The 26,599-nt window shown below is 39.9% G+C and overlaps 1 protein-coding gene across 3 annotated transcripts in view; it reads right to left on the reverse strand.

The window, feature by feature from the left end:
• Positions 1 to 26,599, reverse strand: part of CCDC149 (coiled-coil domain containing 149) — a 60,955-nt gene that overhangs the window by 23,359 nt on the left and 10,997 nt on the right. For all 3 annotated transcript variants that reach the window (XM_063457848.1, XM_063457846.1, XM_063457845.1), the window contains exons 2-8: positions 24,437 to 24,598; positions 23,555 to 23,593; positions 22,048 to 22,155; positions 17,806 to 17,922; positions 13,948 to 14,120; positions 3,075 to 3,147; positions 1,565 to 1,649 (exon numbers count right to left, since the gene is read on the reverse strand). In XM_063457848.1, coding sequence (XP_063313918.1) covers positions 1,565 to 1,649; positions 3,075 to 3,147; positions 13,948 to 14,120; positions 17,806 to 17,922; positions 22,048 to 22,155; positions 23,555 to 23,593; positions 24,437 to 24,598 — 757 coding nt within the window. The remainder of the gene's footprint in view (positions 1 to 1,564; positions 1,650 to 3,074; positions 3,148 to 13,947; positions 14,121 to 17,805; positions 17,923 to 22,047; positions 22,156 to 23,554; positions 23,594 to 24,436; positions 24,599 to 26,599) is intronic.

Here is a 26,599-nt window from a genome sequence, read left to right on the forward strand (position 1 = left end):
GGTTCAGCCTCTTGTTCCTGAAGACCCAGTAAACAGCATCTTTGAAAGGTAACTAGCTGGGTCTACCCATTTTAGTGACCAGTGGCTAACCTCTCTACTGGAGGGGTGACAATGGTACATTTGGAGATAACGAGGCCTCTAGTTTAAGTAAATCAGACTGTTCGTTTATGAAATCCTCATAATCCAGTGTAATACAAGCTTGCAGCAACTTATCTGCCTCAATTCAGGCCATTTAATTTTAGGTTTCCGGCCTCAGTTAAGAGCATCAGTAGTTTACATTACTGAATAGTATAAGTATGGGAGCTATGGAATTTCTGTAGTCTCTATTACTGCCATTGAGGCTTTCTTATAACAAATGGGAGGAGGTTATCATTGAGCATCTAGGTACGTTTTATATGTCCAGGATTGGAGCTGAAGAAAAGAGTGCAGATAATGGCTATACTTCATGGGAACTCTGAATGTATATTACAGCCCTGAGAGTCCAATACCAGGGCTAATTGACAACGTCGGAGGAAGTCTGTCTGTGTGTTATGGTCCTACAGACACAGGAGATACTAACTCCAGCAATAACGGAGACTAACAGGGCGAATGGCTGTGCTTCTTGGAGGTCTGTCTGTATATTACGGCCATGAGAAGTTATTCCAGGGGAAGACTGGGACAGAACGTGGCTTAGCACATTTGACTGTACTATAATTTTGATGGATATAAATGCTGTATTGTGTATTTTTTTTTTTTTTTTTACTTTGGCCTATTAATCAACTGGGTCTGTAATGTTTGCATATATACAGCATGCAAGAAAGTATTTGCTTTGCATTGGAGCTATCCTCCATCTAATTAGTTAATCTTGGGAGAAGAAATTAGCCTCTTCTGGATCCCCCTCTTGATAAGGATTGGAGATTCTTTCATTCCTCAGATCTCTATCTAAGAAATGGTGACATGTTAAGTTCTATCCTCCATATGCTCTTAATAACACTTTAAATACACCGAGTCTTTGCAGTACACTTATGTCTCCCTCCCATCTGGGCTTGGGGATTCCCCTTTGGTGACTAATGCCATGTTGTCCAGGAAATAAGTAAATTCTTACCCATACTTAGTGGAATTTTCTTTTCCTGGCCATTTCTATGTCAGCATCAACTTCCCACCATTCAGTGGAGACTTTATAATAAGACTGAGGCTTCTAAAGAGGGGGTTTAATAAGACTTGTTAATTGATGCTTCCTTTCCTGACTTCTGAGTGGAGATTTAACCCATTAGTGATGCCGGCATGGAAATGGCAAGGAAAAGAAATGTACACACACTTCATATTCATTGCACAGTGCCGTTCCCCCTGTGAAAGCCTAACATTTGAATTCCTATGGATTTCAGGGAAGATTAGAAAGCTGCTAGGCATTCTGGGAAGATATTAAAGCTACAGTAATCATAAAAAAAATCATATGGCTTTGTTTCTGCATAAAGGGTGATATGCTTACATTTAAATATCATGCAGGCTATAGCATGAATGCTCAACATTAATTCCAAAACAATAATGAAGTCAGTATTAATAAATGAAACTCGCAACACGGTACCTTGTTTGGCAGAAAGTACGCCAGTCAGAGCGCTGCTGGTTGACTTGATGTTTGACTTGGAATTCTTGCGCCGTTCCAGAGCATTCTACATCATAAATAACATCACATAAGACTATGAACACAGCAAATGGCAAGACCGTAAACAATTGACATTAGAAATACTGGAAGCAAAGGCAGGGCAGTGGGTGCTGTGATGACACCCTAGTTTTGGTCAAAAATGGTTTGACTCAGAATTTTGAGTATTAGCACCATAACAACTACAAAGGGATATAGTGGTTATGGTGTTTAAAGTGACTCTTTAACAACACTACACTGGCTTCTTAGTCAGCGATCATAGTTTGCAAGTTTGCCAGCCCAAAACACCCTGGAATTTAGGCAATCCGGACACTCAACACTGGTAAACACACACACACAAAAAAAAAAAAGGCAATCAAAACAGGCAATTACTCAATATCCTTATACCAGAGGTTTATGGGAAAATGTGTGTGGCATATCAGTCTGCTTTTCGAAAAAAAGCCAGTTGTGAAATCAGAATGTAGATTTGGTGAAGAAAATAAATGGAGCCATCTTTAAAAATAGCACAACCAATAACGGCTTTTAAACGCTGGATTAAAAACTACTGAAACATGACAGATCCCATTTAGCAAACTGCACACTTTATTAACTCGTAGCCCTTTCAGTTCAAGACCTATGAGCAAAGCATTGCAAAACAATTTGGAATCCAAGGCAACACTTCACTCACATCTTCAGATCCAAATCTGTAAAAACGCACAATAGCCGACTCTATAAGACGGTTACTTTAGTCGCAGTTGAAAACAAATCAACAATAGAATTTTTTCTAGCAAACATGTAATTCAATTCACAGAATCTCATTCAGGAATATCTAGCTCAAGGGTGGCCAAAAGGCAGATTCCCAGATGTTTTAGAACTACAACTCCCATGATGCTTTGCATGCCTTTAGAATGCTTTAAAATGACAAAGCATCATGGAAGCTGTAGTTCTACAACATCTCGGGATCTACCTTTTGGGCACCCCTGATCTAGCATGTACTACAAACAGTGTTTCGGAAACCATTGGCATTTTGGTACATCATGGAATTTGCCCAGCTCTTATCATGAAGGTGTTCATCGTTCTGCAGTTCCCTGTATAAGTGAGCTACATCGCGAATGTAAATAAATATGAAATGGCTGAACATATTACACTGCTGTTAATGTCAACTTCACAACACTATTATAAAGGGCCGTTAAATCAATAACAAAATAATAATGGTGCCGACTATTTACACTGGTTAACAATGCAGTAAAAATAAATAAAAGCATTGCCCTCGGTAAACTGCTCTTTTCAATGTCGAATACATTTTACCGTCTTGTCAAATATATGAATTTTCGTGGTCCTATGAAATAAACTCACGTCTACAAAATCTGAAAAACTGTTTGCAGCTAAACCAATTAAACGTAAGCGCCTCTTTCATTTGTGCATTTTTCTGTGCGCCTTCACAAATGTGTTTTACCTTGTATTTGACAATATTACTTTTCTGTAGATTAATTTCTTCCTGTAGCTGTTTTAATCTTTCCTGTAGGTACCTGCAGAAAAATAGAATTGAAAAGCATTTCAGCGGCAAATGGCACTGCAGGCACGTTCATGAACAGATGTGATAGAACAAGGTTGACATATTCTAGGATGCAGCAATATAAGTATATGTAAAACAAAGCCACAGTGTTTCTGGTTATTAACAGACGATTTTCTAATAGAACACAATTAATTATTTAGGAAATTATTTTATATTAATGGTCATAGTTATCTTGCTTTGATATATTTAAAAAAAAAAATCAAACATTTTAATTGAGAATTGATTTAATACATTAGCAACTAAATCTGTCAAAACACTAAAAATAAAATGCAGACTTTCAAGGATAGCAAACGTAAAACAACAAAGGAACCACACAATCCATCCCCCCACCATCCTGGTTATACTACAGGTTAAATAACTATTAACAAAGCATCCGGTGTAGATGCCAAATGCATTCAGTTTCATCAGGTGTGCGGTAGGTCTTCCTCTCCACCCCCATTTGAGCACAAAGTGTTACGTTGTACTATGTTCGATATGGTTTGTTTGTTTTTTACATGTATACTTAAAGGGACACTCCACTTTTTTTTCGTTTGCGGAGGTGCTTTGTGTCCACTTATTTACATTTTTTAAAAAACTACAGATTTCAAAAGAAATTTGCACTTTTATAAATTAACCTTGTTGAGGGGCAGGGCTTGACTGCCATGCGGATCAGTCAGACACGGTCACTTAATTATTCCACAGTTTAGGTTTTGAGATGTGATTTATCTGCTTTGTGTAACTAGCATTTTGATAATATGAATCATTATTAGAAGCTGTTATACTAGTGCAGTCATATGCCTTCTGCTCCTTAACGTTTGTTTACCTTTATTATAAATATGAGTGTATACTAGGCTATTTAACTTCTTATATCTTAAGCTACGAGCATCTTTTCCTCACTTAATACTCTCAGTCCACTCATTATTGTTTGAAAGGTAATACTTTACATTTTACTAGGAGTATTGTATTGCTGTATGTATACCATATGCTTGTGGATTGAGACAAAAAAACAAATAAAAAAATAAAAATGTTTAAATGAACCTTTTTACACCCCCTGGCTTTTAAGCAGACAGCAGGTCCTGTTACTTCCTGGATTGGTTAGCTCAGTAGAGCTAAACTCAAAAGGAAGGCTAATGACCAGAGCACCTGTCTTGCAAAGACTGCATTGGAAAGTCTGTGATTGGACAGCTACAGAAAGTCTGGGCGGAGTTAGAAGAGGAAGTTTGTAGAGGCTGCAGACAAAAGATCTGCTGTTTTTGCAAGCTATTTGTAGATATAACTCCAATTTAAAGAACATACATAATTAAATGCATGTACGTCTTCATTAGTGGTATACCTACTGATAAGTGATTTTTATTTTTGTCTCTTTAGCTGTGGAATATTCCAAATGAGAAGTGATTTTAATATTGCTCCTTTTCTTGCTGGGTCACATATAAAAAGTACAGTCAGATTTAGTTAGAGAGCTTTCAGCCTTCATTAATTACTATAATTGTGGGAGCAAAGTGCACTGTTACATTGAAATAAAAAATATGTTATAATATAAGTGGTTACTATAACATTGCTGTATGGAGAGATAATATATATACAATAACTAGGTCCAATACTCCACAGCACTCCCTCAAATGCCCAACAAATACAAAATATAATACAAAAAGAGATTGTACACTAGACTACTCCAGAGAGGTTGACATAAATGCGTGACGGACAGGTTCCAGGAAGGAGTATGGAGATTTAGCGCTGTTACGAGCGAATGCTCATGCGCGATGAAGTAGATGGCGCATGCGCAATGTAATAGCATTTTTTTTTAAAGACTGGCAGGTTCCAGGAAGGAGTATGGAGATGTAGTGCTGTTACGAGAGAATGCGCATGCGCGAGTTTGTCCGCACGGAGAGGTGAGAATACACTATCTCCGGTGTGCATATAGCACTACTTAGGATGTAAATATCTATATAATATGAATTATATTTACTATTACTTCTCAATCGGGGCATACTGGAGGATATGTTATTACTGACCGAAACCGAAAGTGATGAGGTCACTTCCAGGATCGGATCGGATTGTTGTCTGATGGCCATCAGCTGTATGGAGGGATATTTAAATAGATTCTGGTAAGCAGCAATACAAACACCCTTCAGAAAGGCAGCCAGGAGGTGCCGAAACGTTGGGGGGTATTAGGGGCTTGTGTTTTTGCCAGGATAGGCTTGAGTAAGTTGTGGGTAGTACCACTGTTTCAAGTATTTGCCTTATTGTTGTTACTTGAAATTTGATTAGGTGCTCCATTTGATTTTTGTGCTTTGTGTTTGTTATAGCCTGTTTGGTTTAGCATTTATGTGTATCTCTTTGGAGTAGTCTAGTGTGCAATCTCTTTTTGCATTATAATATAAGTGGTTAACATTTTAAAAGATTTTCACACTTTTTTTTTTATTTATTTTTTAACGTAAAGACACGGAAAGTTATTAATGTTTGCAGAAAAGCTGGACTGGATATGCATAAACTATAGGCAAATACTCTGTTTATCTTAATAGTTTACTGCAACTGGGCACACATTCCATATGCTTCTATTACACATTGGTCGTAATATGGGAAAAATATTAATTAAAAAAAAGCTGTTATTTTACAACACCAGTTAAATGTTATGTGCTGAATTCATTTAGTAGTAATATATATTGTAACACTTTTGGGAAAAACCTGAAATGGAAGAATAAAGATTTCATCAAAGTAGGCGATTAAAGGTTTAGACTGAATGCGATATTTGATGTTTTTATAAGAAGGAATTGTGCAATTAGCAGGCAGGTTTGTTTAACATGGCATGGTAGATAATACTGTAGGACAAAGCTTCTTCTGTGAAAGCTAGACTTGGCATTGTAGATGTGTATAGACTACGATGCTCACACTGCAGGCCAGTCTTTAGGAAGTGTTACGCATAGCCATTACGCTGCTATACACATAGACAATCGTATTTAAATAGGTCTATTCCTAAAAACACCAAACTATAGTGAATTGAAACCATGCTGAAAAAGTCAGGCAATAATAGTCCAACTGAGAACAGAGTTGAATTGGAGAACTATTCCAGATCAGCTATTTTAGCCTACATTTAGCAGTTTAGTACTAAGGTTTACCACCATCAGCTGTTTATTGTTGTTATTATTATTGGTATTTCTATAGCGCCAACTAATTCCGCAGCGCTTTACAATATTACAAAGGGGGAGGGGGAGGGATTTACAATACAGGAGTCAAATACACAGTGACACAGGAACAATAGGAAGATGAGGACCCTGCTCACACGAGCTTACAGTCTAAATGTTTAGTTAATAAAGTTCCTTTATATAAATGTTGCTGGTAACGCCTAGGCTCTCTTGCATGCATTGGTATTTTGCAATCTACTAACAGTTTGGTAAAAATCAGAAAGTATAATAAAGCATCGCTAACATTAAAAATAAGTTTTTAACATTATCGTATTCCAGCATTAGCGGTTCGTGAGGACACCTGTGTGTGAAGACCTTCTTCCACAAGGAAGTGCCTTTGGTGGCTGTCAGCGTGAGGCTTGTTGTCTGAGAAATGTAAACATAGCTATTTATGAGAAACATGAATCTTTTACATTGATAGAGAAATGCACCAAAACCACTATTGTGGTGGAAGCTCGGTAGAAATTAAATTTAGTAGGCCGAGATTTCCACGTGGCATATGTGTATGTTGGTGTATCAGTTAGTCAGTTACACGTAGCTAAGATACAATCAACAGTGTACTGAGCAAGTGCAGGAATGCAGGAACTGAAAACACTTCCCCCTCCTCCATTGTTCTGGGTGAGCCATGTGGTCTAACAGGTAAGGGAATTTAGGCTTTGTTCAGCTGATTGGGTAAAGAGTATATGTGGGTAGAGTTAACTATAGGAGGAGCTATATGTCTATATCATTCATTTACACAGTCAGTTCTGGGCTCAGACTGTTTGTTGTGGTGACGCTAGTCCATCTGAGCCCTGGTCGGTGAATCTCTTCCTTCCTGAAGAAACCTGTGTCCACTTCTCTGTGCTTGGCTTCCGTCAGTTTCTCCGGTATCACTATATTAAAATGCAGTGGTTTTGGTGCATAAGAGTGTCCCTTTAAAGTGAAACCATCGAATCATTTAGAACGAAAGTGTAAAAACACAGAAAGGCTGTCAGTGTTTAATAAAGGAAAAAGAAAAATCAGGAGCAGATGTTCACGATTGTGCATTCATTGTCTGCACTAAAACTACCTAACACAGCAAACTAGCGAAAAGATGGTGAACGAAAGTTGTGTGCAAAATGTGTTGGCGCGTGTAGTTTAAGGATTGGCTTTTTTTTTTTTTTTTTACATTTCATTTGAAACTGTACACATCATGCAGAAAAAAAAAAAATCACACTCCTCGCTGTGTGTTCTGATCAGTGATCACTAAATATGACCTTGGATTATTTATGGCAAGCTGGGAATAAATCCAGTATATGAGGGTTGATATACTGTATGTGATGGGCTATAAACTGAATAAAAAGTGATTTATGATAATAAGAGGATGAAATATATCAAATGAATTGTAAATTATAGCACTGGGATGAAATATAGTATGGTGTGATTTATGGCAAGTGACAGATGAAATAAGGTAAGCAAGGGGTAAATTATGACACTGAATGTGTCTTAAGGTATATCAAGGATAAAAATAGCTTGTGATGGGTAGAATACGAAGGAACGTACAGGATGAAATTCTGCAAATTAGAGGTGAAATATGACATGGGATAAACTATACCCAATGTGGGTTAAATTATGGCATGTGACAATTAAGGGATAAAACATGGCATTGTAGTGTCTCATGTAAATAATGGGTAAAGTATGTCTATCACGGGGTAAAAGGTTTAAAAATAAATAGTGAATGGTGAACAGCAATTTGGAAGGGATATAGCATGGATGTGATACAGGATATATGTGGGTGCATTATGGCAAAGGAAAACAAGTATCACTAATTTGAGGTTTGTGTGAGTAACACAGTGTTCCACCCCCCTCCCCCCCACCCCCCGAAAAAAAAGAAAAACACCCTTACAATAATCTATAGTGTTTACCAGTGCTACAAGGCAACATAACAGAGCTTTGCAAAAATAAAACTGAATGCTAGACTGTTACATTGGGCTAGAACAGCAGAGGTGAAAATGTTTTCCACATATGGTATTTTATTTTACTTTATTTAGCAAAGTTTACCATCGCTCTCGGTTTCACAAATATAACCCACATATAATTATTATTATTTTTAATTAATTTTATCATTGATCACATCTATGATAACAATGTATACCAGGACCAGTTTTTATACGTGCAATAACCACAAATGGCACAATACATTTAAAGTGTTTGGGCGGGGAACCCAAGTGTTTCTTAAATACTGCCTAGCACCCAGACTCGTAATCTGAATCTGCACGAATATGAAAAATAGAATGTGCACTCACAGCTACAGGTCATCCTGACCTTTACTCAAAGTGCATTGATAACTTAAAACGACAGCTTAATGCTAACCAACTGTACCGGAATGTTGCACAATGCCTGGTTTTGCTGTTGGGGCATTATGGATCACGCTGTCTTGTTTTATGCGCAACAAGAATAAAGAATTTTAAAAAATAAATCAAATTACAGCACTACGAAAAAAATATATTTACATTTTTAAGATTTACAATTCTACTAATAAAATTTTCTACAAGCTAATTAGAAATTAATTATTTTGAAACGTAGCATATTTTATAAGACAAAAGACGTGGATTTAGAATTCACAATTTTATCTCTAGGTACAGCATTTAGATAATAGGTGTGCGAGTTAATTTCATCCTCTTTTTGGAATGAGATGCATGCCTTTTTCTACAAAGCTAATATTTGTCTCTTCTGACTTCTACAAGAATTGCTACACATGTAAATTTAAATAATTGGATAGCTTCTTATGCTCGGACATTAAAAGGGAAATATCGAATTGCAAAACGCAAACAAAGTAACAAGGTCTTTAAAAAATAAAAAAAATAGCTGATTATTCCCTTAAATATTAACAGAAAATACAAATGCTTAATTAAATAGAAGATAATAATACAACTGTAAAATAGAAAGCACATCTCTTATGAGAGAGAAAAAAAATATAATAAAATTAAAATGTGGCTTAACAGCCCATCAAGTGCTACAACATTAACTCCTACTAAACATATGTTCCAATAAAATGAGCATATGGACAGCAGTATGTACATAGCTTTCAGTCTGTATTTAATTACCGTGATCTTAACAATGTAATAAACATAAGTCTGTCTTGCTGCCCTGGTCATTTAGTTTTACAATATTTAGATATAGAAATAGACGGACATAGCTGATGATTTACAAACACAAAGTACACTGCAGGTTATAAGCAGGTTAAACAAAATGGAATATTAGGTTTGTTTTAAAACTGAAAAAGCTGAAAATCCTTACCAAAGCCCTGGCCAACCGTCTCAACACCTTCCTCCCCCAGTTGATACATCCCGACCAGTTCGGCTTCATTCCGAAGCGACAGGCATCGGACAACACCAGAAGAGCCTTCAACACAATCTGGTACACCCAGAATCGGAACATCCCGGCGGTCATGCTCTCGCTGGACGCAGAGAAGGCGTTCGATCGCCTTCTCTGGCCATACATGTTCCAAATACTCACACACCTCAAATTCCCGGCCGGCTTCATGAACGCCCTAGAAGCAATTTACAATCGCCCCACAGGGAAACTTCTTCTACCCAACATCGAGGCCCGAACCTTCACCATACAGAACGGGACCAGACAGGGCTGCCCCCTCTCACCCTTAATCTTTGCAATCTCCCTGGAGCCACTTCTACAGGCCATACGCACCCGCCCGGACATAAAAGGCATCCAAATTAGAAATGAAAAATACGCAGTGGCGGCATATGCGGACGATGTCCTTTTGTCCCTCGCGGACCCGATACCGTCCCTACACGCCACGCTCGAAGTAATAGCCGAATACTCCAGCTTCTCCGGGTACAAAATCAATCAGACAAAATCAGTTCTCATACCAATGGCAATGGAATTGCAACAAATCCAACTCCTACGCAAATCATTTCCCTTCCAAATCTCTACGTCTCATCTCACATACCTGGGCACTCGATTGCCCCCACGCTTGGAAGATACCTACGACCTCAATTACAAACCACTTCTAACAGCAGCTCACCAGGACCTCCAACGCTGGGACAAATTAGGGATCTCATGAATTGGTAGAGTCACAACCATTAAAATGAATTTACTACCACGCTTCCTGTATCTCTTTCAAACACTACCCATCCCCATACAGAAGAAAGATTTTACAGACCTTCAAGCAGCTATTGACAAATTTGTCTGGAGGGGCAAACGACCACGCATTCGCAGATCGACCATGTATGTCCCCAAAACCAGCGGAGGCCTCGGACTACCCAACTTCCAACAATACTATAATGCAGCACAATTGGCCCACGTCCAACATTGGCACGCCCCCCCAAGCACGAAGCGATGGGTGGACCTGGAGCATGATGTCATGGGATGGGATCTACCATCATCATATATGTGGGTGCCCCCCGCGCATCGCCCGCTCCCACCGCCCACCTCTCCGGCAATCACTCACACGCTAGCGCTGTGGGATAAACTCAACCTCAAATACGAACTGTCCTCTTTCATCTCCCCGGTAACACCAATATACCGGAACAAACTCTTCCCACCAGGGATGGTGGCAAAACACTTCCGCGCGTTTGACCAGAGGGACATCTCCAGACTCCTACACCTATATCAACAAGGGAAAATCATAGACTACAAAGACCTGCCGGACAACGAAACACTTACAACTGCGGACCATTTCCGCTACATCCAGCTCAGAGACCTAGCCAGACAGCCAATCATCAAACAAGCGGGGACCTCGCCCCTAACGCCATTTGAGAAAAGATGCTTCGACGCACCCATGCACTCGGGACAAATCTCCAGCTTATACGCCACCCTAACAACGCATACCTCACACATCAACCTCACCTATATTGCTGCATGGGAAAGGGACCTGGGACCACCGGAAGAACCGAGCGACTGGGCCGAAATCTGGGAGGCAACAAACTCCCTGACAGTGTGTGTCACCCACAAGGAACAAGCGTACAAAACGCTGTTCCGGTGGTACTTGACACCGTACAGACTCCACAAAATGGGACAAAAAACAGACACCCTGTGCTGGAAACTGTGTGGCGAAGCTGGCTCCTACATACATTGCTGGTGGTCCTGCCCAAAACTTAAACCACTGTGGGCGGCAATCAGCGGTCTCATAGAACAAATACTCAACAAACCTTACCCGGCGCTACCGTGGACGGCACTACTCAACAAACCGCTGGACTCCCTCACCAGGAGCGAGAACAAGCTAGCCGCAAGGATAACACTAGCGACTAGAAGAGCGATCGCGGAGCGGTGGGCCGACCACCGAATTCCCGCACTCTCAACCATCATCAACAAGATAATAGAAACCCGAGACCTGGACGAGCTCACCGCGCAGATCCACGACTCTTACAAAGCATTTCACCGAACCTGGGATCCCTGGGACATAAACTACCCAACGCTGGACACCATGGTCAGAGCGTAAACGCTCCATCGGACAGCCGGCCCCACCACCTGGCGGACCTCGCGGCATGTCCATACCCCGCACAGCGGACCCACCAACGTCTGCACCCCTCCCCCACAAACCCACTCCCCTCACCCCCCCCCCAGGGGGGGGCCCCGGCGGGCGCGGGCGGCCGGGGGGAACAATACCCACAACCCCACCACAGGACTCCCCAGTTGTTAGAGGAGGAGGAAGCCCAGGAAAGAAAGGGGGCACCCCAGGACAGATCCCATACCCGCCCCTGACCACAACAACCGAACTACTGCCACCCCACGGGACGAAAATGGGAATCCCAACCAAGACGAACACCCGCCCAGAGCCTCAGCACCAGACAGGTAGGACCCAACACGGCACAGCTCCACGGCCCCAACCATTACAACAGGCATGGCAATGGTCCACAAAGACCAGATACCGAGGCCAGAGGCGGGATCCCGCACCGCACAACGACGGGAAGAACCCCGAAGACACTAGGCCTCCACCCTAGGCCCCCCCCGACTACACATTCAAACACCCCCACACAACCAAGGAAGAAGCAAACAGTGAGAATTACCCCCCCCCCCCCCCCCACCACCGACACGCTTAGGCGGACAGCCAAGCGCACCACAACAAATCACTGACCCTGGCTTCTCTCTCCCCCCCCCCCTCTTCCCCCCTTTTTTTTTTTTTCCCTTCTTTTCTTTTCTCTTCTCCCCCTCCTTTCTCTCCCTCCTCCTCTACGGTACCCCCTTCCCCCACAACCCCAACAGAAACGGGAAGAGATACTGCCAAGAAGAGAAGCTCATAGACCCCGGGACCAAGTACCCCAGTTCACCCCTACCCGGTTAAAAAGATAATGTACACAAATCAATCAGATTGGACATGGGATAAATTTGTGAACTGTTTAGGCTCAGCAGCTAGCAACAGCAACACTACCATGAACAACGAGACAGTGTTAGGAAACCGGCTTTAATTGATGTACCACCATGTCATGATCTGTACGTAAGCCTAAATAAGCACCTTTGAAAATAAGGAATTTATAAAAAAAAAAAGGCAATACCCAACTGTTGTAACTAAGACTGTTGACTAGCACTTATACTCATGGTGAACGACTGCTATAACAGTAGATGTATGATATGTAAACACTGTACCACAAACCAATTCCCAATTTTCTTTTCTGTACCCCCACCCCATAAAACAAAAATCTTTCAAAATAAAGAATTTATAAAAAAAAAAAACTGAAAAAGGATGCAGAATATCAGACACTGGTTTAACGATAGTTCCCAGCTATGGATGTGGGATATCAGCCACTGGTTTAAAGGGACACAGCAGTCACCAGAACAACTACAGCATATTGTATTTGTTCTGGTGAGTAGAATCATTCCCTTCAGGCTTTTTGCAGTAAACACTGTCTTTTTAGAGAAAATGCTGTGTTTACATTACAGCCTAGGTATAACTCCATTGGCCACTAGAGGTATTTCCTGGGGCAGTGCTGCACACTGTGCAGCACTTCCAGTCAGTGTCTCCACCCTCTGCATGGAGACACTGAACATTCCACATAGAAATACATTGATTCAATGCATCTCTATGATGAGATGCTGATTGACCAGGGCTGTGTTTGGCTTGTGCTGGCTCTACCCATGATCTGCCTCCTTGACAGCCTCAGCCAATCCAATGTGAAAGCATTATGATTGGCTTTGATCAAGACTTCTTATGATGTCAGCCAAGGAGGCAGATCAGGGGCAGCGCCAGGAGCAGCAGACTGCAATAAAAGTAAGATTTTGTTATATTAGGGGGGGGGGGAGGGCAAGGAGGAGCCAGGGGACTAGATGGTGGTTTTAACACTATAGGGTCAGAAATACAGTTGGTGTACCTGACCCTAAAGTGTTTCTTTAAGGATATTTCCCAGCTAATTATACAGGATATCAGCGGCTATTTTAAAAGGCATACTCTAAGCACAAAAACAATTATAACTTAATGAATCAGTTTTAGCACATAGATCATGACAGTAAGTCCTTTTGGCTCATCCCTTTAAGTTGGTGTACTTTTTAGGCTTGACTATAGAAGGCATGCCCGTCTGCAGCAATGGCTGATATTTTTTTTGTTGTTTTTTTTCTAGAACACAAATATCTCTCTCCTCGGACGTCCATCCCATTGCTTGTACATTGAAGCCACCTACCTATTCTCCATGCACAAGGCATCAATGTCTATGATGCGATTTTCATCACCCCCAAGTACGTGGTTCAGTTCCTGGTTTAATCTTCCAGCTTTGTCCTGGAAAAAGGAGCGTTCCTGCTTCACATCTTGGAGTTCATCCAATGCAGACTGCATCTCATGCTCAAGACTTTCAATCTGTGAGAACATCATTTGGAGTTAGAAAGAAGGTACTGGATTCCAAAAAAAGAACACCTAATAAATTGCCATCAAATGCTATTCGTACCCAAAGGAATGCTATACAAACCAAATAGAAAGTCTATTTTTGGAATATCTATGGTCATTCATTTTTTAAATACATATGAAACAGAAATAAATCAATTATAAGGTAAATTATGTTGAAGTTACAAAAATGTTAATTATAGTAATAAATGTTTTAGATATCTATATTCCTCTGATGAAATTCATGTACACAAAATGTATTGGATGGCAAGATAAGCACCTCTCTCATTAATTCTGGAGTCGTGATATGCCACCAAATTTCTTTTAGAGACATTTATATGAGCCAGTCCCCACTGTTGAATTAAATAGGTGTCCAGTCAGTTTTTTACATTTAATAAAATAGGTATCCTGTCAGTTATGTTCACATACTCTCTCTCTCTCTCTTGCACAATGCAATTAGCACCTTGATCAAAGTTAAATGAAAAGAGATGTGTCCATCAAGTCCAGCCTTTCTCAAATCTGTTTTTGCAGTTAATCCAAAAGAAGGCATAAAAACAGTTTGAAGCACTTCCCAATTTAGAAACTAGGGTAAAAAAAATCCTTCTTGACCCCAGAATGGCAATCAGATTGCTCATTGGATCAAGAAGTCATTAACCCACAAATTAAAAAATATATCCATGAATATTATGATTTTGTAAGTCATCCAGTTGCGGTTTAAACATCTGTACAGACGGCTGAATTCCACATTCTTACTGTTCTTAATGTAAAAACTATTTCATTTGCCTTATACTAAATCTCCTTTCTTCCGGTCTAAACGTGGGACTTCGTGTCTTATGTATAAGTCCGGTTTATGAATAGATTTCCAATAATAATAATTTATTTTGTGATTTGTAGGACTGTGCTTTAATGGTAGTTTTGAATCGAACTGTTTCAAGATGTAGAGAGTCAATTGAACACAAATAGGTCTGCATACCATAAACACTGACTTAAAATTCCTTTATATCAACAAATAAACATACCAGATACTTCAACACTGAAAATCAAAAAAGATTGTTTAGCCAAAACAATGCCAAAAAAACCCAAAAAACACAGCATTGCATACAAATAAAAGAGCCAAGATCCCAGCATTACCTGCCCCACACCTGCTCATTTACTCCCTTTAGAAACAATTTTCATCAGATTAGCTAAAGGAAACTTCCAAAGCGTATAGCGACTGCACTCAACTTACAGATTTGTAAGAGGAAATAGCATGCACAGCTACATTCCAGATTGATTAAGCTGTAAGCTGTACAGGGGGTTTTAATATATATGAGGATGAGCATGCCAATAGAGGCGAAAGCACAGAGGTCATCCAGTGATGTCAAGCACGGAGCAGTGTGTGTTTATACCTGTACATGTTCTTAGGAATGGCTACATGAATAAGCAAATGTGCAAGAGTTTTACTGGGAACTTTCTTGCACAACAACCTGAACATAAGTTACTATGGTTCTTTGAGAGACACTTTAAGAGTTATGAACCATAACCAATTAAGCCTGATGCAGAGGTCTTGGTGCCCTCCCAGAGTAGAACAGTTTAACAACTAACCTGGGTCTCGTTGAGTGCCTGCAGCCACAACCCTGTAAGAGTACTAAGCAAGGTCATGCTGAAAGCGCTCTCAGCCAATAAGACCAGTCCTGTACTGGATAGACATCTATCGTCTCCTGTAGAAGCCAGATGCGCCCAGGCACTCTGGTGACTCAAGTAAGTTGTCAAGCCTTTCTCAAATGGTCAGCAGCACCATAACCACTACAAAAAAACTGTAGTGTTTATAGTGCTTGAAGTATTCCTTTAATAAACCATCTCATAACACACTAGACTTAAAGCTGCAATGCCTATACTGCTGGGTAATTTTCAAAAATATTTTTTAGTTAATACTTTTTTCCCACTTTTCTTTTGTATTCAGCTTAGTTTAGTGTATTGCCTTAGGGTTTAATTTCGGCTACACGTGCTTGTGAACTCTGGTACTGCTGCCTGTATACTTCCCAAATGATGTTCGGGAGATATAATCTACCGACTGGGGGGAGCATTCGCTACCAACATATTGCTACCAAAGAGCCAAGGGGAGCGTTAGTCTGTGTTCGTGCAGGAACTCCCGTACCAAGACCGGCTACAGTCCTGGATGCTCTGGAAGGCATCACCTCGTGGCTGGCCGGTGAAATCTTCTCCCAAATAGCGATCTCGTTCCACCAAACCAATCTGAGCACTTTACGTATATGTTCAGGCTATGCGTATATGTTCAGGCTATTTAAGGATATAAGAATTGTGGGGTTCCTGAACTGTTTTATTGTGTTTTTGGGGTGTTTTATAAAAGTTTATTTCATGTAACAGAGATAATGGAGTTATCTAAACTTCCCAGCTCAATTATCTCTTAGACCCAGTGCATCTTGGAAACTTCCCTGTAAACTTGTTCTGGAGATCAGATCATACTGTGAGTATATTAAGAAATACTTCGAAGAATATAAGAGTATATTAAGAAGTTCACGAACATTCTATCAACAGTCTACATAAAAGGTACGCTCCAATAGAGAAATATATATTTAACAATGTAGTAAATATACCACCAATGAAAACATGTATTGATTATATTTTTTTCATTGGGGGTAAAAACAGCTCACAGTACCTACCTGCAGAAAAAACAAACAAACAAACAAAAACGCCCACAAAAGCTGCAGATCTCTTGTCTGCAGCCTTTCAAAGCCTTCCTCCTCTAACCCAGCCCAGACTTTCTGTGGCTGTCCAATCACAAACTTCACAATGTAACTCAATGAGAAATCTTTGCAAATCAGGTGCTCTGAGTAATTGCTGCCTCTTACACAGAACTAATCTACTTCAAAGTACGATGACCATCTGTCTGACATCCAGGTGGTATAACAAGGTCAATTTATAATATATATATATTTCTATTGAAATCTGCAGTTTTTGTAAAATGAAAAAAAATAAAAATAAAATAAAAGAGGACACACTCTTTACACAAAGAACTTCAGCAAGTTAAAGTACGTTAGGTGTGTAGATTATCCTTTAAAATGGACAATCAAGGCTGGATATGACTTGTTCTTAAAGGACCACTATAGGCACCCAGACCACTTCAGCTTAATGAAGTGGTCTGGGTGCCAGGTCCAGCTAGGGTTAACCCTTTTTTCTATAAACATAGCAGTTTCAGAGAAACTGCTATGTTTATAATAGGGTTAATCCAGCCTCTAGTGGCTGTCTCATTGACAGCCGCTAGAGGCGCTTGCGTGCTTCTCACTGTGAAAATCACAGTGAGAAGACGCCAGCGTCCATAGGAAAGCATTGTGAATGCTTTCCTATGAGACTGGCTGAATGTGCGCGTGGCTCTTGCCGCGCATGCGCATTCAGCTTAGGAGGAGGAGAGGAGGAGAGTCCCCCGCCCTCAGAGCACTATAGTGCCAGGAAAACAAGTGTTTTCCTGGCACTATAGTGGTCCTTTAATGCTTTACATAGATATCAAAAATATGCAAGTAAATATTCATATTTGAATTTCCAAACATTTCCTGCAAATTCCTATGCCATCAATGTTAATAGTGTACTTTAAGCATATCATCGAAATACCCTGATGGATAAAAACATCATGGTATAGAATGCGTGGTAACTGATGTGTTACCTGCTCTCGTGCTTTCTCCAGCTGTAAAACAAGGTCTTCACGCTCATGTGGGGCAAAGTGACGGACTCCAACTTCATCATCACCTAACCTCTGCTTGGCAATGGTCATTCTCAGCAGCTGGGGATGCAGGATCTCAAAGTTACAAGATCACCCAAATACGAACATGGGCATAAAAGACTTTAAGCATTTTTACTAGATTTTTTTATTTTTGCTAATTATGTATTGATCCAGTGTATTACCAAGAAGAAAACATTATAGATTGTATTGTTTTAAAGACTTAAAACACTGAAAAGATTCCATTAAAGCTCATAAATAAATATAAAACCGTGACCATTCGATTATAGAGAGGAATCTATTCAGAGAGATTTTAAGTTGGTGAAAAATGTTGTATTCTAGATAGTAATATTGCAACCGTAGAGCTCTGCGGGGAAGGTAGATAGGAACATTTCCTTATTTATAACAGAGGAATAATGAGTAAAGTGTAGTAGTTGTGGGCATTGGATTCAGTATGTTGCGTGGGGAGTATTGGGCCTTTCCAGAGAACTAGTTATGAACCAGGAACCATCTACCTTTTGTACCCCTGCTAGAAGTCATATTGGATTTGTGGCAGCAATCTTGCTCCACAATCAGTGACTGGAAATACCATTTAGTGAACTGTTTGGGTTTTTTTTTTTAACTACAGTATCTAAAACTGGAATTGTCAATGTCAAGAACAGAGCATGAATTTTAGGAGAAAGCTTGGATAACGATGTCTTTAACAGGAAGGCTAAAAGGATGTGAGTAGTTACCAGTAGTACGCAGGTTTAGCTGGGGTGAGGATGATGGATATTGGTAGTGGTCTGATTTGAGAGATACACCATTCATGATCTAAGAAATCCTGTCGTAATTCAGTGTTGAATTGCTTTACATTTGGTTTCAGTCATGGGAAAAGGAAAGCACACCCTTTTTGATTTCTATGGTTTTACATATCAAGACATAATAGCAATCAACTGTTCCTCAGCAGGTCTTAAAGGGACACTATAGTCACCCAGACCACTTCAGCTCAATGAGGTGGTCTGGGTGCCAGGTCCCTCAGGTTTTAACCCTTGAGATGCAAACATAGCAGTTTCAGAGAAACTGCTATGTTTACATTTGGTGTTAAGCCAGTCTCTAGTGCCTCCATCACGCAGAGCATCCATAGGAAAGCATTGAGAAATGCTTTCCTATGGACACTTTGAATGCGCGCATGCTCATTCGGCTCCGCTGACGTCGGACGAGGCAGCTGACGTCGGCGGGGGAGGAGAGGTCACCAGCGCCGAGGGAGCCCAGCGCTGGAATAAGGTAAGCTGCTGAAGGGGTTTTAACCCCTTCAGCGCCACGGGAGAGGGACCCTGAGGGTTGGGGCACCCTCAGGGCACTATAGTGTCAGGAAAACCGCTTTGTTTTCCTGACACTATAGTGATCCTTTAAAATTAGATAAATATAACCTTAGATGAAAAACAACACATGGCATATTACACTGGGTCTTGATTTATTTTTACAAAAATAAAGCCAAAATGGAGAAGACATGTGTGAAAAACTAAGTACACCCTTACTGATACCATAGGAATTAAGAGGCTAAGTAGCAGACAGGTGCTACTAATCAAATGCCCTTGATTAATTGATTATCAGCAAGTCTGACCACCTCTATAAAAGCCGAAGTTTTAGCAGTTTACTGGTTTGCAGGACTGAAATAAGAAATTTTGGGTCCCCTAACACAGCTCAAGGTCTGGACCCCGGGGCCCGCCCCCGAGTCCGTCCACAAGGATGAAGTGTGTGCGTGTGTACTGAATGTGGTGTGCGTATAGTGGATGCGGTATGTGTGTCATGGATGCAGTGTGTATAGTGGATGCAGATTGTATGTTTTGTTTAATGTATGTAATGTTTGTATGCATTAGATTCAAAGTGTGTGTTTGTGTAGTGAATGTAGGTGTGTATAGTGAATGCAGTGTGTTTATATAGTGGATGTAGTGTGCGTATAGTAAATGCAAAGTGTGTATAGTGAATGTAATGTATGTGTAGTAAATGCAGAGTGTGTATAGTGACTAGTGTGTATAGTGAATGTAGTATGTTTGTAGTAAGTGCAGAGTGTGTACAGTAAATGTAATATGTTTGTAGTTAATGCAGAGTGTGTATGTGTAGAGAGTGTGTACAGTAAATGTAATATGTTTGTAGTTAATGCAGAGTGGGTATAGTGAGTGTAGAGTGTGTTTGTATAGTGGATGTAGTGAGTGTATAGTGAATACAGAGTGTGTGTTTGTATAACGACTGCAGAGTGTTTGTTTTTGTTGTGTGGAGAGAGGGGGAGAAAGGGAAGCGCAGTTATTTTTACATTTATTTGTGTATGTTTTATATTATTCCCCCTCCCTGCTTCTTACCTGGCCAGGGAGGGGGGAGATTGCATTCCCTAGTGGTCGGGTGGAGGGAACCTGCCGAAGTACATTGCAGATGGGGGCCCAGCAGTACACTTCCCTTTCCAGCTCCTCTCTAACTCTCGCAAGACCGCTGTGCGTGCTGTGCAGAGCATTTCCACAGTAACCCGTGGCAACGCTCAGACGTCGCCTGGACACGCAAAAGTTAGACAGAGAATCTAAAGGGAAGACTGAGTGTGCTGCTGGGCCCCCCGTCTGCAATGTACAGGCAGCAGGGGGCACCTAGTGCACATAAATATCACGAGAATCTCAATATATATGTGCACATAAGAAATGTAATGGTTGTGATGCCTTGATGGCGGCCCGGCATTCAGGTGTGTGTTAACACAATGCCAAGGAGGAAAGATCATCAATGATCCTAGAGAATTTTTGCCGCTCATTAAACTGAAAAAGGTTATAAGGCCATTTCCAAACAGTTTAAAGTCCATCGTTCTACAGTGAGAAAGATTATTAAAAAGTGGAAAACATTCAAGACATTCTAATCTAATGATTTCTGCTTGTTTTTCCACCATGGGACCTGGTAACCTTGCAGTCATTGAGTCGACTATGAACTTCTCTGTATACCAAAGAATTAGATAGAAGGCCTCACATTTGACTCTATGACAGCTAAATCTTGGCCGAAATTGGGTCATGCAACAGGACAATAATCCCAAGCACACAAGCAAATCTGCAACAGAATGGTTGAAAAAGAAAAGAATCGAGGTGTTACAATGGCCCAGTCAAAGTCCAGATCTCAACCCGATTGAAATGCTGTGGCGGGACCTTAAAAGAGCTGTGCATTAAACAAATGCCAGCACACCTCAATGAACTGAAGCAACATTGTAAAGAAGAGTGGGACAAAATACCTCCACAACGACACAGAAAATGAATACTTCAAATTATTGCTGCTAAAGGTGGTTGTACAAACTATTGAATCATAAGGTGTACGCAAGGTGTTTAACACATGGCTTCTCATTTATTGCTTTATATTAATATTTATTATGTTAAATAAATCATGACAGTGTAATATGTCATGTGACGTGGTTCATCTGAGGTTGTATTTAACTAATTTTAAGACCTGCTAAGGAACAGATGGTTGTTATGTCCTAAAATGTAAAACCATACATTTCAAAGAGGGTATACATTTTTTCCCCCATGACTGTAGATTAGTGTCAATACCCTAACATTATATTGCTTATATAATCTAACAGGTGCTCTTGGATACATTTTAGTTAAAATATATATAGAATGCTGTATGTTTGCAGCCTATAAATGCGTTACTATCTGCTTGTCTCATAAAATGTTAGTATTTTAGTAAGTATACATTGCGACCAAAATCTTATATAGATTATTGTTTGGTTTTTCTGTTGGATAAGATTATACATTCTAAAACCTTCACAATATCTTTACTACTGTATTATGTGTATTATGTGCAACTCCCATTACGTGAGTCATTTCTGTGATAAAATACAACAAATTTTATGCCAAAACAGACTAGTTGGGGAAAATTTCCAATTGGTTTATTTGCAAATATGCAATTTCCTGGCCAATTCCCTAGCATATCCGTGTTTAGTGAATAACTCTGACAAGGGCCCACAAAGATGATCTTCGGATCATACTATATTTTCCACTAATTAATAAAGACCAACCATTTAATCTCCCATTACCATAAACACACAGTCTAACCCAGGGATGTACAGCCTTGGGGCTCCAGATGCTCTGGACTACAGGACTGGACAAAAAAAATATATTCAGTTGCCAAGGACCAAACGACAGACATTGAAGTAAAAAAAACAAAACAACAAGCATTTACCTTATTGTCGCCTTGAATTTCCACCAGTCTCTGCTGCAGTTCTTTGATTTCTAACTCAAGTTTTTTACTTCTTTCTCTAGAGTCCCCAAGAAGCTGTGCTAAATTTGCCTACATTAAAGAACAAAATGACAGTCAGTCCACAAAACCCACAATACAAAGAAACCAGAAAGGAAGATGGCGCCACACTTACTCAGTGCCCAATACGAAATATTATATTAAATAATATATTATGACCCTCTGCAGAAATGGTGTCTATTTTCTATCAAACCTGTGTTTTATCTGCACTCATGTCGCTTTAACCCCTGTATCACAACTCAACTTTGAATTCTATGTGTCGTCTTGCTCAGAAATGCTTCAGACTTGAGAAAGGGAGGTTCTCCCGAAGGCTTGTCATTAAAAAAATTATGTTAGTCCAATAAAAAAGGTATTACAAGATACAAATTTTTTTTTTTTTTACACTATATATATATATATATATATATACACACACACACAAAGTGCAAGGCATTGTTATGGATGGAGTGTATATTTCTCCAAAAGTATTGGAATATGTAAATGAATAGCCACAGGAAGAAGGTCTGTCTGTTTCAGTCAGAGCAATCTAGCAATTTAAAGGGACTCTCCAGTGCCAGGAAAACAAACCGTTTTCCTGGCACTGCAGGTCTCCTCTCCCTCCCACCCCCATCCCATGTTGCTGAAGGGGTTAAAACTCCTTCAGTGACCTACCTGTATCCAGTGCCGATGTCCCTCGGTGCTGGGTCAGGGTCTGCCCCCACTCCTCCCCCGCCGCCGGCGGGGGAGACCTAATGCACATGCGCGGCATTCGCATTAGACCTCCCCAAAGCTTTCACTGCTTTCCTATGGGGATTTCAGCGACGCTGGAGGTCCTCACATTTTCATGTGCTATAAACCAGGAAGTGCCCTCTAGTGGCACTAGAGGAGGAGTTAACCCTGCAATGTACATATTGCAGTTTATAAAAACTGCAATAATTACACCTGCAGGGTTAAGGGTAGTGAGAGTTGGCACCCAGACCACTCCAATGGGCAGAATTGGTCTGGGTGCCTGGAGTGTAGCATTTGGAGTGAAGGGAGGGCCAGTGCTCCATTCCACAGTTTACATACAGCACAGCAGGTGAGCAATCCAGTCCAGGATCATCCAGATAGTTACTCACCTGTTGGCAATGATTAGCACAGGACTGCTATAAAATTTCCCTGTAAGGAATTCACATTAATAAAGAAAAAGACTGCATTTACAAGAAATCTGATTTGTGTTGTGTTCCTATCATTAAGACTGTGTGGTTGTATATACACACATATACACACACACACACACACACACACACGTATAACAAATATATATGTATATGCATGTTTAGAAAAATGCAAAGACTCTACCAGACCTGTCCAGCAATTCTGCTATAACCTTCCAGAAAACACGAAATCTATGAAAAGTTACTAATAAATGTATAAACCTCATGCATACATTTAAAGAGAAACAATATATTACCTGCTTTCTTTTCTCTGGTGGAAGTGACGGGTCTCCGTCCTGCAACAGTAAATACACATTTTACACTATGTAAACACAGGAGCAAGGATATATTTTAGCACTGGATTTATAATACTGCAATATATATGGTAATTGTTATAGTAAGCGGACAGGCATATCATAGGTCAATGTTTGATAACCTTCAGTGACTAACATTGACTCTGCAGGTGTCTACAGACTACATGTCCTACAATGCTCAGCTGTATGTGCATCATGTAAATCCCATATATTCAAACAGTGAATTGAATTTACTGAAGAGAAAAAGGCCACCACAAGATTATGAGGAAGTTTGGCCAGTGGACCAACAAAAAGATGATTAGAATTTAGAAAATTCTCCAATAAAATACAATTGAAACAAGGCAAATCATAATGGCACCAACAAGCAGTGTCATTTGGGCACCCATTCCCCCTCAACAAACTACATCAAAATGACACGCTCTTGAGAGGACAAGTGCCAAAGTGGTACCAATCGGTTAAGACCAAGAGTCTAAATGTTGCAAAATAACAAAAACGTTTCTCCCCGTTATGTGACTGTACCATGATGACAAAAGATTACAAAAATAATATATATATATCTGGATAAGATTTCTTAACACTATAAATCTCTTAAATCCTGTCTGCAAACTAGCATGTTAAACTGTGGCAAACATTCACAATGTAATTCATTTGCTAGCCTGGCGATGTCATTTTTTTATTTATTTTTATGGAACATTGCAGTTAATGCTTTAAGTGTAAAGATACAATAAATCATTAGAAAATACTCTAAAACATAACATTTTACACAACTAAATCTATCGATAATATATTTATATTGTCTTAGTTTTGAGGTCACGTGATACATACAATGAGTTCCCGGTACTTTTTTTTCAAGGACTGGTGTCTCTCTCGGAGCTGATTGGCCATCAGCTTGTATTGGTCTCGTTCTTGCTGACATGTGTCCAGTTCTTTTGAAAGGATTAGTAATGCTTCTTTCTTGCTCTCGAGTTTCCTCTTACAAACGAGAAACTGGAAAGAGAAACAAAACAAGAACTTTCATCTGTGTATATGTGGCATTATATAACCATTCCTGGCTGGCTAATGTGAATTTTGTGCATATTCCTATGCCCAGAATTGCATTCACCGGCTGAGATTGGTCAGTTGACACATTAAGCCTACTAATGGCCGGTGGAAACAACATCTAGCTTCTGCAGCTCTGTTGAAGTCGAATGTTGTTACTGACCAGGGACCCCAGCAGGCTGTAGTGGTTATGGTGCTTGGAATAACATATTTAAAACATTAGACATATAGAGTCTAAGATAGAGGGGTGAGTTGACCAATGAGGGGCATTGATAAGTGCCATAACCGCTCGATAAAGAGGCACAGCCAACAAAACGTTTGCATGTCAACATGTCTAGGTAGGCCCACTCAGGACAGACAATGATCTACACATATTTCTCTGAGCTTAATCCACTGAGTTTATTTAACACAGCACTTAAGCATGTTCGTATGCTCTGGGAAGACAAGGTAGAAACACAAACTGTGGATAGTACCACCAACCTAAGAACAATAAGGGATATGCATAAAAGCTTCGTCTTACTGAACTATATAAAACCACAGAATGTTGGAATCTAGTTATTAGGGGCCAGGATTCTTCCTTAGATCTCCTCCCTGTGATAATTATGTCATTTTAAAAGGTAAAAGAAGGTGATGCTGCGGGACATCATAATACTACAAGCACAGAGAGGGGAATTAAAATAAATAAATACATGTGGGTAGTCGTTCACAGCCACAATAAACCGAGCAGTAAGTTACATAGGTGAAATTACATGCATATCAAAAAAAAAAAAAAAAAAAAAGTCTATTTGGCATCTAAATCAGAGGACATGATTCAGATGTAATATTTAAGACGAAAAGAAGCTATAGATAATGATGAACTACTTTGTTGCATTTTTTTCGTTTTCTTTAAGGAGAAATGGTATTTGTAATAATATTCAGCAAATAGTTGATCACTTAAAAATACATGTTGTCCTTGTAATAATACTTTACATAATAATGCTGTACTAGCTCTTTAAATTGCAATTGACAATCTTTCAATCCCTAAACAATTAGACAGGAAAACAATTGTTCTAGCTCTCTTCGCACAATGGATTTTACATTAACAAACAACTATGAGGACAACGTGCTCAATGACATCCTGAATTTAAAGGGGCAGTCTAAACACCCTAAATCTTACAGCCCATTGTAGTGGTTATGGTGTCAGCTACTAGTGCTGTACTCCAATTCTGTGTCAAACTGTTTTCGAGACTCAGCCAATCGCTGTCCATACTGCTACACATATCTATTAGAAATGTTAATTTTGTCCATCTGAACAGCACCAACTGAGACAAATACAGACAAAACTAACATTGCTAACATGGAAGTCACATGTCCACATTAGCAACATAGCCATCAAGGTGACGACGAGCTCAAAAGCAGAATCCATGACTTACAAGCACAATGGGATGCAATGGTTATGGTGCCTAGCCTGGATATATACAGCCACAAAACGTAAACCATGAAGAACAGGGCTCAACAAATACAGGTAATTATGGTGACACAACATGGGAACTGGTGTCTAAAATTTGTCTCACTGTTGGACAACAGAGATCAAGAAAATCTACCCCGATCGTCTTCCCTAGTACATAGGCCCTCCAGCTTAATTGTTCTGTGTCTCCATCTCCCTGCTGCTCTCCTCTATTAGATGGGTAGCATAGACTTAAGACTCTAGATTTATACATCATACAGTGATTTAGAATTAATAAGAAAAAGAAAAAAGTCGGTTAGAACGCTCCTACAAAGACCTGAACTGAATTGATCCCCAATACCCAGCTCTAAACAGGATTCAGTTTAGTATAGTGTTTAAATCACTTCTTATAGGAGAGCGTTAAACGTGGACACTGAGGTTGTACACTCTTCAGCCAAAAAGTATTTTGTATAGTAGTAAAAGTAAAAAAATGTAAAAAAAAATATTACAGTAATAAGCAGTCA

Source organism: Pelobates fuscus, chromosome 6 (assembly GCF_036172605.1).
Source record: "Pelobates fuscus isolate aPelFus1 chromosome 6, aPelFus1.pri, whole genome shotgun sequence".
NCBI lineage: Eukaryota > Metazoa > Chordata > Amphibia > Anura > Pelobatidae > Pelobates > Pelobates fuscus.